At 36.8% G+C, this 14,752-nt stretch overlaps 1 protein-coding gene across 3 annotated transcripts in view; it reads right to left on the reverse strand.

The window, feature by feature from the left end:
* SYNRG (synergin gamma) overlaps positions 1-14,752 on the reverse strand; it is a 54,265-nt gene that overhangs the window by 2,253 nt on the left and 37,260 nt on the right. For 2 of the 3 annotated variants that reach the window (XM_072422451.1, XM_072422442.1), the window contains exons 13-18: positions 12,187-12,729; positions 11,707-11,864; positions 10,570-10,623; positions 7,573-7,669; positions 6,305-6,453; positions 5,419-5,541 (exon numbers count right to left, since the gene is read on the reverse strand). In XM_072422451.1, coding sequence (XP_072278552.1) covers positions 5,419-5,541; positions 6,305-6,453; positions 7,573-7,669; positions 10,570-10,623; positions 11,707-11,864; positions 12,187-12,729 — 1,124 coding nt within the window. The remainder of the gene's footprint in view (positions 1-5,418; positions 5,542-6,304; positions 6,454-7,572; positions 7,670-10,569; positions 10,624-11,706; positions 11,865-12,186; positions 12,730-14,752) is intronic. The other variant, XM_072422457.1, reaches the window with a different exon arrangement.

Here is a 14,752-nt window from a genome sequence, read left to right on the forward strand (position 1 = left end):
CCCATTTGGCAGGACAGAGATCTGGTGTTTGGTCACTAAAATCCTAAACACTGCATTGTGGGGAGACAGGTAAAACATACATCTACGTTCCAGGAACAAACAGGATTTTTACAAAGTGGTGGGCATGAATCAAAGAAGTGTCGGGTGAGATAGTTCAACTTTAAAAATTTAGCATCAGGTCCTTATTGCAGAAGCAGACAGGTGATGTGGCTTTAGTGACATTTGATGGGCTGCACATGCACAACCCAACGATTGGTACAAGGCAACCCTGTATTCCTTGAAAGTACTGGGATCAAATGAAGTTATGTAGGAGTTACGGCATCCTGGCCCAGCCAGTCAAGATTGCTCAAGATTGAAATGCAGAAGATAATAAGAGATGGTGGGTGCTCACAACAGAACAGGCACAAGTCAGTATCTCCAGGGTTTAGTTCCACTTTAAAGTAGGTATATGCATCTGAGGGTGCCAAAGACCGGGTGAAATGGTTTGCTTTTTTTGACAAGTTTGTTTTCTACACTAATTTAACCTTCCTTTAAGATCAAGCTGCATAAACAGCAATAAATATAGACTTTGTGTTAACACTGTGTTAACTAAATATTGATAGAAGGTTTGACTTTCTAGCATGGTGCCTGCACAGGGAATTTTAACTTTTGCTGCAGCAGATAGTAGGATAAAAAAATAAGTAATGTCTGACTGTTTTACAGTAATATTATAGCTTTGGCAAGTAATAGATCATTGCATTGCTTTTAACAAGCCACAAAACTTCGACTTACAGTGCATAACTATTTTGAACTGTAGTGCATAACTATTTGGAACTGCAAAACAAGATGTAAAGAGAAAATATACAATATCTAAATCATGCTCGGCATATAAATAAATAAATATATATACACATACACACATACCTAAGTTAGGTCCATAAATATTTGGACAGAGAAAACTATTATAATGGTTCTGTAACTAATTTTGGTTCTGTACATTACCACAATTAATTTTATTTAAAATTAAGGAACTAAACCCTTTTTTTTTTTTTTTTTTTTTACGCAATCACTTTATTTTAGGGGCTCAAAAGTAATTGGACAATAGACTCAAAGGCTATTTCATGGGCTGGTGTGGGCAATTCCTTTGTTATGTCATTATCAAATTATCAATTAAGCTGATAAAAGGCCTGGAGTTGATTTGGGGGGGGAAGGGGGGTGTGCTTGTATGTGGAAAATTTTGAAGAAGCACTGAGGGTGGGGATATAACATAGAGCCAGGAGCTCAGTCAGCAGTTCAGTTCTGCTGGAGACACAGACACGGGTTCTGTGTGAGGAGCTCTGTTTGGCGAGACAGACAGGGGCTCTGTGTGAGAGAGCTCTGCTGGAGACACAGACAGGGGTTCTGTGTGAGGGAGCTCTGCTTGGAGACACAGACAGGTGGCCTGTGTGAGGGAGCTCTGTTGAGAGACTCAGAAAGTCGGTCTGGGTGAGTGAGCTCAAGCCAGTCTGTGTGAGTGAGCTCAAAAGTGAGCAGAAGGTTGCTGAAAGCTTAGTTTTGAGCTGACAGGAAGAAGCCCTTCAGCTGAAAGACAGGGATGTCTGATGTATAGTAAGTGTCAGACAGGCAGGGTTTTCTTTTGCTGTTTTTTTATTTTATCTGCAACCTTCAAAAAACCTGGCTGCAAGCCAGCTTAAGGCTGATACCTTGGTGTGTGATCTGAGTTGGATGAACCAGACAAGTGTCCTTTGACCCCAGCAAAGGTGATCCTGAGCGTAACCCCTCAAAATATGTGTGTGTGTGTGTGTGTGTGTGTATATATATATATATATTTATATATTCACACAGTGAGGGAAAGAAGTATTTGATCCCTTGTGCTCAAAAGTCAGCTTGATGTGCATTGCAATGAATGAAATAAGTATTTGATCCCTTCGCAAAAGATTACTTGGTACTTGGTGGCAAACCCCTTGTTGGCAATCACAGAGGTCTGACGTTTCTTGTAGTTGGCCACCAGGTTTGCACACAACTCAGGAGGGATTTTGTCCCACTCCTCTTTGCAGATCCTCTCCAAGTCAGTAAGGTTTCGAAACTGATGTTTGGCAATTCGAACCTTCAGCTCCCTCCACAGATTTTCTATGGGATTAGGTTCTGGAGACTGGCTAGGCCACTCCAGGACCTTCATGTGCTTCTTCTTGAGCCACTCCTTTGTTGCCTTGACCATGTGTTTTGGGTCATTGTCATGCTGGAATACCCATCCACGACCCATTTTCAATGCCCTGGCTAAGGGAAGGAGGTGCTCACCTAAGATTTAACGGTACATGGCCTCGTCGATGTGGTGAAGATGTCCTGGTCCCTTAGCAGAAAAACACCCCCAAAGCATAATGTGTCCACCTCCATATGTGACAGTGGGAATGGTGTTCTTGGGGTTATAGGCAGAATTCCTCTTCCTCCAAACACGGCAAGTTGATGCCCAAGAGCTCAATTTTGGTCTCATCTGACCAGAACACTTTCACCCAGTTCTCCTCTGGATCATTCGGATGATCAGGGGGACCTTACGGGCTCTGCAAGATTTCAGGCCTTCACGGCGCAGTGTGTTACCAATTGTTTTCTTGGTGACAGAAATCATTTACAAGGTCCCCCTTTGTAGTGCTGGGTAGCTTTGTCACTGTTCTTATGATCATGCAACTCCACGAGGGAAGATCTTGCATGGAGCCCCGGACTAAGGAGGATTGACAGTTATTTTGTATTTCTTCCATTTGCAAATTATCGCCCCAACTGTTGTCACCTTCTCACCAAGCTGCTTGGCAATAGTCTAGTAGCACAGTCCAGCCTTGTGTAGGTCCACAATCTTGTCCCTGACATCCTTAGACACCTCTTTGGTCTTGACCATGGTGGCTAGTTTGGAATCTGATTGCTTGATTGCTTCTGTGGACAGGTGTCTTTTATACAGGTACTGTAACAAGCTTGGATTAGGAGAACTCCCTTACAGAGGGTGCTCCTAATCTCAGCTCGTTACCTGCATACAGGGAAGACACCTGGGAGCCTGAAATCTTGCTGGTTGATAGGGGATCAAATACTTATTTTACTCATTACAATGCACATCAAGCTCTGACTTTTTAGCACTGGGTTTTTGAAGGTTCTTTTGTTGTTTTTGTGTCTCTCACAACTACAATAAACCTACCAATATAAAAAGTATAGACTGGTCATTTCTTTCAGAGGGCAAACTTACAAAATCAGCAGGGGATCAAATACTTTTTTCCCTCACTGTGTGTGTGTGTGTGTGTATATATATATATATATATATATATATATATATATATATAATATATATATATATATATATATATATATATATACACATATATATATATATGTACATACATATATTACACATATATTACACGCATATATTACACATATATTACACGCGCACAGTAAAAAAAAAAAACCAAAAAAACAAAACTGAAACGACCCTAAAATCAATTTAAAGTATTAACTACCCTGGTTAATAAACACACAGGTTCTGTCAGCCGTGTAAATACCTAACAGCTGAAATCTGCAGACAGGAATCACTCCATGGGTAAAATAAACAAATCTACAAAATATTTGCATCACTCATTTAGAGATAACTGCCATCTTCTGCACCATCTCCATACTTTTTAACTACTTACAAACAAATATCGGTATTTACAAATTAACAGAGCTAGAATTTATATTACCAGCAATCCTAAGCATCTGTAAAAAAAAAAAAAAAAAAAACTACACAATACACCATTTATGGCAAATATTTAAAAAGATGCTCACAAGAACATATACAAACTGAGATACTTAGGTTTTTATTTTAAAGAGATATATCCATGGAGATTGCTTTTAAATGGGGAAACACAAAAAAATATATGCAACAAAGAGTATGCAAAAATGTGTCAAACAGGATAGTGGCAGGTGAGTTCATGGATATCCATAAAAAGGGAGTTAAAAAAGAAATCAAGGAATTAAATATTCTAAAGTGCTTCTGCTGGCTGCGCCACTATATTAGGATTTAGAAAGTCACATCTTTAACACAAAAGAACACCACCTAGCGCATTAAAATATAACTTTTACTATTAATAAAAACTTGAACTAATGCACAGGCACCAAATGAAGTCAAGCGGCGTATTGTTATTTGTTGTTATTTTAAGTCAGGGTAAGAAACATTAATAGTAATCTGTAGTGTCCTTCACCATCATACCATATATATTTTTTTTTTTTGGAGGAGGGGTTAAAACAGATAAAGTTTACAGTTTCTTTAAGGTATTTATAGCTATTTTTATTCCTATAGTTCAGATCTTATTAGGAAAGCTGCAAAAAATAAAAAAAAATTTCTATCAAAATTGATAAAAAAAGGTTATCTAGTAACAGTAGTTTGTACATATTTTCTTTATTATATAGCCAGGGTTAATTTTTTTTTGAATAAGTGGTTATATTAAAATTTGCATATGAATATTATGCATCCTTATATCCAGCTAGCAAGCAGCACAGTGGTTCAGAGGTTAGCAGTCTGGCCTTTGTAGCGCTAGGCCCCAGGTTTGAATCTCGGCCAGGACACTATCTACACGTAGTCTGCAGGTTCTCCGTTTGCGTGGTTTTCCTCAAGGTACTCTGGTTTCCTCCCACATAACAAAAACATGCAGTTAGGGTTATTGGCTTCCCCAAAATTGGTTTTAAACTGTATTAAAGACATAACTATAACAGGGACATTGTGAGCCCTTTTGAGGGACAACTAGTGTCATGACTATGGACTTTGTAAAGCACTGCATATTATGTTGGCACTATATAAATACTGTGTAATAATAATATTAATAATAGTAGGTGAACTTTAGGTTTATTTTCATTCGTTTTTGACGAATTAAAATTGCCTCTTTACAAAGCTCAACAGCTTAACATGCATGCAAATGCAAATTATTTCTTAAGAGTAATATGAGTAATATGGGTATGTTTTCAATCAAACCTTCAATCACACAAGGCAAATTCTATAGCAGTAAATCCTAAAGTTTTGGTAAATTTTTGAAAATGGAAATCTTTTTTTGTCTTTTTTTTGTATTTCAATTATCTACCTAAGTTTGTAAGGCTCTGAATATACTGTTGAGTATTTTTATTAAAGGCAAATGGGTGGTTTGATAAGAATAAGGAGACAGTAGTTCTTCCCATATTGTGAAAAGGAAAGTGTATAAAAGAATATGCATTGTCTTTAGATGCTGACTGAAATGTACTGACATGCATGGATAGGAAAAAAATTAATTGATTTATAGGCACTTTTTTATACCAATGAAATTCATTTACATGGATGGGTAAAAAGTCCTTCATATTTTATTGTTGGTGTATTGACCTGCATATTCACATTCAAGTACATTTTTATATATTTTGTAAAATGTTAAAGATAAAGATTTAAAAATGTATTATTACCTTTATGCTTACCTTGCTTCTAGAGTCCACATTTAGTAAACACACACCACATGCCAATTCTTGAGCATTTTTTATTCCTGGTCGAAGCATACAGGAAGCAAAATCCAGCGCACTTTCATCAGGCTGCAGAACAACAGGCACAGTTAAGGCTTTGCACAATATGAAGCATTGACTTGGGGACAAGATTTAGGGTGCTTGCCAAAAAAAGGGCATAAAGTGTTGGGCAGTTTGTACAGTATCTATAAATCACAGGCTCAAAACAAAAATACCAATATACTTTTAAAGAAAAAAAATAAAATAAAATATATATTTAAAACTTTTTAGCTTTGGTGTTGTGGCTGCATTCATTATCTAATTTTTACTAATAAAGTAGACAACGCTTGCTGCAGCTAAACTGGTCAACAGGTGCCCTCTCCTTTGTACACCATAAACTAAAGTTGTGTGAATAATGAGTTTGTAGCTCCAAATTCCCCTCTCCCTTATAAAACATGGACTGATTGCAAATAACACAATAGTGTTGCTATGGGTGCTCATGAGCTGCACATCATCAATGTGGTGGCCATCCTAGATAATGAAACTTAAATTAAATAAAAACCTATTAACCCCATATTTGTAGGATATTTTTTTTATACATTTGCAAGATTTGCTATGTGGCTTGTCTTTAAAAAATTATTTGAAGTGGGAGAAATATACAGTAAGTTATTTTGGAAGTATGCAAAAAGGTGAAATATATTATTTAATTTCAGATATATTAATAACCTGACTTACTTAGGATTCATGAAACCAGTGCAGTTTGGACATGGAATTCCACAATACGTTTCCCCCTTTTTAGTTCCCTAGAAAAATATTTAACCAGGATAGAGTAATATTTAAAAGAAACATTTACCATTAGAGAGGCTAATGACATGAATCCTATTATGTTATTCCAGAGTTTGTCAATCTCTTTTAGTAAGTGCTGAAGTTTCTCACTGCACACTGCAGTGGACTTTATACCCAATTCTACTCGCTTGGTCACTCTGTACACCTCAATAACACCTGCATAAAATAAAATCACAGAAATTAACTAGGTATGAACAAGACATATTTTTCCACAAACAGCAAACAATGGCAAAGTAAGATAGCATTTATGTATCCACATCTCTCAAGCCGGAAAAAACATTACAATAGTTTGGTAATGTGGCTTTAAAAGCTTTAAAGGTCAAGTATTGTGTATGTTTAGTGGGTTTTACTATTTCAGAGATTACATCAAAGGAATCTTTTATTTTGGCTAGCATGTTACAGGCCTATGTTACTGTAATAAATGCAAAGATGTGTACATTAGTGACTAGATTACAGTGTTTTAGTGGTATTACAGTGCTTCAACAAAACATGTTAGATAACACAAAGGACCACACAGTAAGTACTTTGTCTCCAAATATTTAGCCAGCTCCTAGCATTTGGCACTGTGAGAAGCAGTAGTAGCTAAGCCCAAACCAGCATGCAGCACTGCAGAGCAAAAAAGCAAAGCCAGATAAAATGCACTGATAAGTCATCTCTCTTGGCTCTCTACCCTGCATAAGCATGCTCTTTGCACTGCAGCACACCTGGTTAGCTCTATGTGCCGATTCTCCCTACCCCTCTCTAAATCCTTAACTTTTGCTGTACAGATTTCAGTAAATACTGCAAGAGACAGATACCAAATGGAAATCATGGCCTTATGGCCTTCCCTAGTCTCCCTGTACACATCCTTCATATCCATCTGTTAGCCACAAAGGTATGAATAAAGCAGAGCTTTTAAAAGCTACTCAGATACAGCAAGTGATCCAGACATTTTCCATGGGTGACAGACAAAAGAAGTAGTAAGGGCATTGTCTCTGTCAAGCCGGAGCAGGTCATGGACCAAAATGCATTACTTATTACTGTAGTTCTGATATAGGGCCTGCCCATACCGTCAGGCAAGAAAAAGATTTTATAGTTCAGTATTCTAACAGCGTATTAAGAACTTTTTACACATTTATAACAAGAACGGCTTATGCTTTTTTTTTTTTAACATTAGTTAGTTATTCAAATAGGTTATATATGCTATTATATTGGATATTTTTATTATATTATAATAGAAATTAAAACAAATAAACTGATAATGGTAAAATACTTCTAATGTTACTGAATCCATACCCAACAAATATTCCATTCCATGTGCAGATCGGATAACTTCTGTACAGACCGCAGAACTGCTGATTCCATTGAGAGCATCATTTGCTTTTTTAATGACCTAAAATAACACAAGACACAAAAACACAATAACATAAGTGAATGGAATAAATTTAATTTTTCAGTATGAAGCTTGTAAGCTTTATCAGGGTGTACCTTAAAAAGGGAGACTATAACCTACATAATTATAGAATAATTATTTTTCATTGCTCATTGCCCATTTCATTGCTCAATATTGATATTAAGATACTGACAAAGATTTTAGCCACCAGGTCGAACAAGTTTTTACCATCACTTATCCATAAGGACCAGGTAGGCTCCTGATTACCCTGTCATGGTTACTCTTTATTTTGGCCCTACAACCTCTTGCTCAGTTAAGGAGATAATGTTAATATTCATGGTAAAGACCTAGGTGATCATAGCTATGAAATGAATATGTTTGCTGATGATATTTCTTCTTACTATCACTCAACCTACAGTGTCTCTTCCAAATTTAGTAGCAACTTTGAATAAATTTGCTTCTATGTCTGGACTAGTGGTAAATGAAGAAAAATCAGTCGCACTGAATGTCACATTAACTCCCCAAACTGTGAACAAGGTACAACAAGCATTTATACTCAAATGGGAGACCCAACATTTAGATTATTCAGGTGTCAAGCTCACTCGTACTTACGGTCAGTTATATGGTGCAAATTTCCAACCATTGTTTGGCCACCTTAAAACATTGATAGTAAAATGGGCAAACTTACCTGTGTCCTGGATTGGTAGGACTAATTTGGTCAAGATGACAATTTTGCAGAAGATTTTGTACCTATTCAAGGCGCTTCCTGTTGTGGTCTCAGCAAAAATTGTGCAGGACTTTCAACAGGCTATCCTAAGATTTATATGGAATGGGGAAAAAATGAATTACCCAAAAAAACATTGTATATTACGAGGAAGCAGGGAGGGTTTGGAGTCCCGAATCTAATGAAATATTACCAGGCTACTCATATAGCTTTTATTTCGTTGCTGTATGGGGGCTCTATGGCCCCATTATGGGTCCAGTTGGAACAGCATTTTATGCCACCCAGTGGTGGTAAATGCTTTACCAAAGATTGAGCAGAATCTCCTCAATTCTAAGCCCACATCTGAGACCTTGGCCCTAATTTATTAAAGCTCTCCAAGGCTGGAGGGGGAATACAGTTTCACCAGTGAGGATGGGCTATCCAACAAACCTGGGATGGATTTGGTTCAGGATTCAAAGCATTTGCTAGCAAATAGCAAATGGCATTGAAGAAATCCATGGTTACAATATTCCACACCATCTATTCCCCTAACTTCTTTGTCCAGTTGGTAATACCAGGACTTATGTTATGTTCGGTAGTAATTTTATTTTATATTTTGTTTAACACAACCACAATTGTTTGAAACATGTTTACTGTACCATCCAAAAGCAATTATACTACAATGTTTATATATCATTCTGTAGTAGTTATGTTTGTTTATATTTGCAACAATGGACTTTCTGGTATGGAACACTCATACTAATGGTTCAAATCTTCTTTTTTTTTTTGTTTTTCTCATGTTTGTATTTCTGTTGTATTTTCCTTTTTTCTCTTGTTTCTTTTTATTAAAATTTTAAATTTTAATAAAAATCATAAAAAAAGGGAGGCTATACTGTCTCCCTGATATATAAAAGCAAAGTATGTTGGAAATTACTTTTTCTGGAGACAGACCTATAATGCAAGTCCAGAGGAAAAAAAAAAATCAAAATTTGGTCAATGATTATAACCCTAGGAGTTATATATTTGTAAAGGGTAGAGCAGTGCCATGCAGGACATAAAGGATTGAGCCCATTGCTTCACGCTGCCCCTCAAGCATCATGATCCTTTTTCTAAAAACTTTCTATAAAATGAGGACACTGTAGGAATGGTGGAAGGTGCTTACTTCTAGAAGTTTCTATATATTTGTAACACACACAGTGGTCCCCATTGAGTCACTCTGACATCTGCAGACACCTATATCACTTGGAGGTATTGATTTGATTATTTCCATTAAATTAACATCATGAAGATAAGGCTAAGAAAGTGTTGACTGCTTTGTGTTTGCACACAGATGTTGACAACACTGTAATTTTTAGTTGTTTTTAATATACAGCACTGATATGAAATAAAGTGAAATATATATTTTGGTATTACTTAAGGCTACAGTAATTAATCAAAGGCTTGGGACTCAAATAGGGAAGGAGATATCCGTGTGTCAAATTACCACTATCAACACAGAAGAAACTTTGAGAGGGATGGGGTGGAGCATAGTTTTGTAGATATCCCTTGAACAGGCTAGCCCCTGAAGCTGAACAGTCAAAGCAATGTGTTTATGTATATGTCAATTTACGTTTGTTTCACAAAACAATGTTACACTGTAGTTGTGCTTAATAATAGACATTTTGTGTTCTAAGCAAACAAATTATCATTTAGGGAAACAGGCTAATTTTGTTCACTTATAAGATTTGCATTCAGCTACAGGCTGAATTAAATCTAAAAGCAGAAATGCGTTGTACTAACCAAAAAAAGACTATTGCAGCATATTTCACCAGGAACAACAAATGAGAAGCTGGTATAATTCTGAAATAAAAGTTACCTACAATTTTAAAGTATACTATAAATAATTTGAAAATTATTTTCCATTGTTCTCCTTATATCTTCAAATCGACCCAGAAGCCTTGTTAGACACGCTGTCGTGCTGCGATAATTTCTAAAGAATCTTTAGGCATATTTTTTCAATGAATTGGTGACTGGCAGTATGGGAAGCTGGAAAAGTTTTACATTCCCAGATCAAAAGGATCTAGCTCACTAAGCTGAGGTAAAGTTGGCTTTTGTTTACAATATTAGCATTGTACATAAAAACTGAATTTCATAGTTTATAAGGCTGTGACACAAAAAGCTTTTACTTGTACTTTAAGTAAATACCAGCATAACTTACCTGCAGAGCACTTTCCAAACAACGCTGCCATTCATATGCATATCTTTCACTCTCCTAATTGTAAAGTAAAATAAGTTATTAGCTGGTGATTAAAATGGTACAAAAATTCAAAGTGTGCACAAAACTAGGGATTTCTATATAAATCTTTACATAATGTAAAGGAATAACAATGTAAAGGAATAAAAACCAACATTAATATTTAGGCTATATAAACAACTGCTAAATTACTTTAATGGTATTTACCTAGCATAAATTGTCCAAAAATCTCATAAAGTCACTTCAGCTACTATTAATAATGTTTTTAAATGACTAACATGCCTTGGTATTTAGTACTTGTTTGCTGTGGTGACAGGGATTGGATGATTTACAATTATAATATACCGTATTTTTCGGACCATAAGACGCTCCGGACTATAAGACGCACCAGGTTTTCCGCACAAGGGAAAACAAGAAAAAAAAAAATTGATTTGATTTCCCCTGAGATCCAGCGTGCGGCACTTGTGCCCGCCCACGAAAGCGGCGCCGATCGGCATTCATCAAATCAATCGGCGGCGCCTTCGTGGGCGGGCACAAGTGCCGCACGCTGGGACACAGGGGAACACAATGGAGGAACACAGACACTGGCTGCTGTCAGCCTCTGTCTGTTTTCCTCCTGTGTTCCCCTGAGATCCAGCGTGCGGCACTTGTGCCCGCCCATGAAGGCGGCGCCGATCGGCATTCATCAAATCAATCGGCGCCGCCTTCGTGGGCGGGCACAAGTGCCGCACACGCTGGGACACAGGGGAACACAATGGAGGAACACAGACACTGGCTGCTGTCAGCCTCTGTCTGTTTTCCTCCTGTGTTCCCCTGAGATCGGCATTCATCAAATCAATCGGCGCCGCCTTCGTGGGCGGGCACAAGTGCCGCACACTGGATCACAGAACAGGCAGAGATCGGCGCAGCCGGGGACCGGCGGAGACACAGGTAAGTAAAAAAATATGCCCCTGTACCTCTGCATTCGGACCATAAGACGCACCCTGATTTTCCCCCCACTTTAGGAGGAAAATAAGTGCGTCTTATGGTCCGAAAAATACGGTACTACTATATAAAATATTACTATCATAGATACATACAATTTTACATATATAACCTTACCTCTACTTCTCCTGTGAGATCTTTGTACTTGTCTCTTATCACAGGTAAAGTGGGCTTCTCAGTAACAGTGTGAGACCGGTCTCTGAATGCTGGCTCTGTGGCGGGTAGAGTTCGATTAATTTCTTTATCCCCAAGGCTATGGCTTCTCTTATGAGATCCTGTGGAATTACATTCATATTACTGTAAAATCAAAAAAATCCTGTCATATTGGTTCTCCAACAGAGGACATAAGGTGGGATTGTGTAGAGAAGATAATCTTCAATGTTCAATACTCATTAGTTATCTGTATATATGTGTATATTCATGTATAATATTTTAAAATGGGACTTAAATAAAGCAGACTGTGAAAATGTGATACCCTGTTGAGTTCCTATAGCTGTAATTGTAACATGGCAATCTGCTAAAAATAAAAAAGGTAGTAATATGAGATTAGTGATTTCTTTCAGCAGGCTTTTTAGAAGATTTTAAATACAAACTTACCTTGAGCACAGAGATCCAATGTTTCAAGCTCTGTCTTAATCATTTCTTCACTTGACTTTACCTTTCCTTGAGCATTGGCCAACAGAAAGTCAAATTTACTAATTTTAGGCTTCTCACTTTGAAATTCACCAAAATCATCTATATTCTTTGGATCTGATGTAACAGAGGACGATAGAACATGACTTTCTTCACTGTGCCCCATAGGAAGAGAAGAAATATCCTCAAGGTCACCGGAGAACCTGTCACTTGCTTTTTCAACAGGTCCTTTATTGCTTGCACTCACTTCCAAACTGTCTTCTGGTGCAAGGATGTCACTGGAGAAGGTAGTAATTCTTGATATAGTTGTCATGGTAAGATTTTCGGAACTTCCAAATGAAGTCTCTTTTTTGGAGAAGACCGATGTTGAAGAGCCAGTAGTGTAATCAGTACTGAAAAAAATGTCTGTCTGTTTTTTGTTCGTGAGTGCCTTGTCCTTCTCTGACCAGTCAGATATTGTCAAACTGCTTAGTAGGGAGGAATTGTCATTCGTGCCTTTTAAATCATCTACATGCAAAATGACAAAGAATAACCCATATGTAGGATTCTGGAAACATTGCAAAACACCACCACCATACAAAAAAAGGAAAATCAGAGCAACCTAAATCTCCCACAAATTCATTATACCTTAGGAACTACTGTTATTGAAACTGTCCTTTCCATGCTGTGGGCATAAATTTTTCCCAAGAGAAAAGAGGAAAAATATCTCCTTTGCAAATAAACAGGATTTTTTTGGTGTGTTTCAACAATTACACAACTCCAACTTATCAATAAAAGTCCTCTAAACAGTTTTATTTCTACCAATACAATTCATTAAAAACACATAATACATGCTTATCACGCATCACGAGAGCTGCCTGCAGAAACCCTTCTAACAGATTTGAAACAACTGGAATATATGGATTTAAATGAATTATATGAAAAGCTTACACGAAAGAATTAAAAAGTTAGGTCTGAAATTCAAAAGGTTACTTCTTCAGAAAAGAAGGGTTTTTGCTTTGATTTGGTGTCTATGTTTCTAATAGAGACAAAAGAGCTTCTACAGTTGAAAACTGGATAAATGTCAAAAGATTGATGTATTCGTCATAAACGTGTGGATAAAATATAAAAACAATGAATATACAACTACTGTACTGCAAAAAGAAAACAATGTTGTTTGTAATTGTATTATGTGTTTTTAATGAATTGTATTGGAAGAAATAAAATTGTTTAGAGGAATTTTATTGATAAATTGGCGTTGTGTAATTGTTGAAACACACCTAAAAAATCCTGTGTATTTGGATAGGGGATATTTTACCTCTTTTCTCCTCCCTAGAATCTATATGTAACAGGGATGTGGTGTATAGAAAGAACTTTTTTTCACCCAATGTAGGTTTCTTCTATGCCCATTATTTTTCCCCCACATCTACCAACAAAAAAACAAATTCTCAGGCGATGCTGCCTTGCTAGCCAATTTCTAGTTTCTTTACAGACTGTGTGTAAAGTGTAGTTTGAATTAAATGCAGCTCCTTGTAAAAAAAATCATTAGAAGAGAGTATTTTTTTACTTCTAGTGCAGTAAAGTATTTACAAATATTACTCAAATGAATACGCTTTTCAATTCAATTTCTATTTTTGGGGGGGAACTAACTTCTATGACTTCTATAGAAGCTTCCTGCCAACAGGCCAATAAAGGTATTCTTATTGGACAGAGAACATTTTCTGCAGCTTAGTTTTAATGTCAGGAAATATCATGTCCCAGAATTAAGGTGAAAAAAAATGAAAAGGAACACAGATGTTTCCCTGGCAAAAAAGCAAATAACAAAGGGTGTCTTATGGTGTCCCCTTTTAGGCTAGGCTTTTACATATGAAAGTTTAAAATGGAGTACATGTTTACATTAAATATTCTCTGTTGCCGATACTTAGTAAGAAAACATTTGGACTTCTGGGGACCAGTAGAGCACTTTCCCCACTACTTTAATAAATTAAAGTGGTGTTGGAACAGGAAGCTGTGTGAAATGGGGAATGGGAGCTGGATAGCCATTTCTAAATTTGTCACTTCATCTATAAGTCAGTTTACTGCTGCTGACAAATAGGTACTTTAGTTTTATTCTACTATCTGAAAAAATGTAACTTGGAACAGGGTGCTAATGGGAAGTAGCCTACTGAAGGAAAACAACTGAGGTCACTTGCCATACAAATGTTACCACTGAAACTTTGTGTGCATCTTTTAGCAAATACACAATTTCTACTTTCACTACGTGTCATAATGTGGAAGTATACATTATGGTAAGAGCTACTAAGGCTCGGATATGCTACAGTTCTGCTACAACTAACACCATAAATACACATGTACTGGGGCTAGTGGGCCCATTTATTTTTTTATACAAAATTGCTTCAGTTTTTTATTTTAAAATAGTTATCATATCATGATTAGTGTTGGTGTTCGAATTTGGGTTGTCCTTATATTCAACCCGAATACGGCTGTTCGAATTCGGATAGACCTGACCCGAAAAAAATGAGATTCGACAGCAAAACTTTGGATAAAAAAA

Source organism: Pyxicephalus adspersus, chromosome 1 (genome assembly GCF_032062135.1).
Source record: "Pyxicephalus adspersus chromosome 1, UCB_Pads_2.0, whole genome shotgun sequence".
NCBI lineage: Eukaryota > Metazoa > Chordata > Amphibia > Anura > Pyxicephalidae > Pyxicephalus > Pyxicephalus adspersus.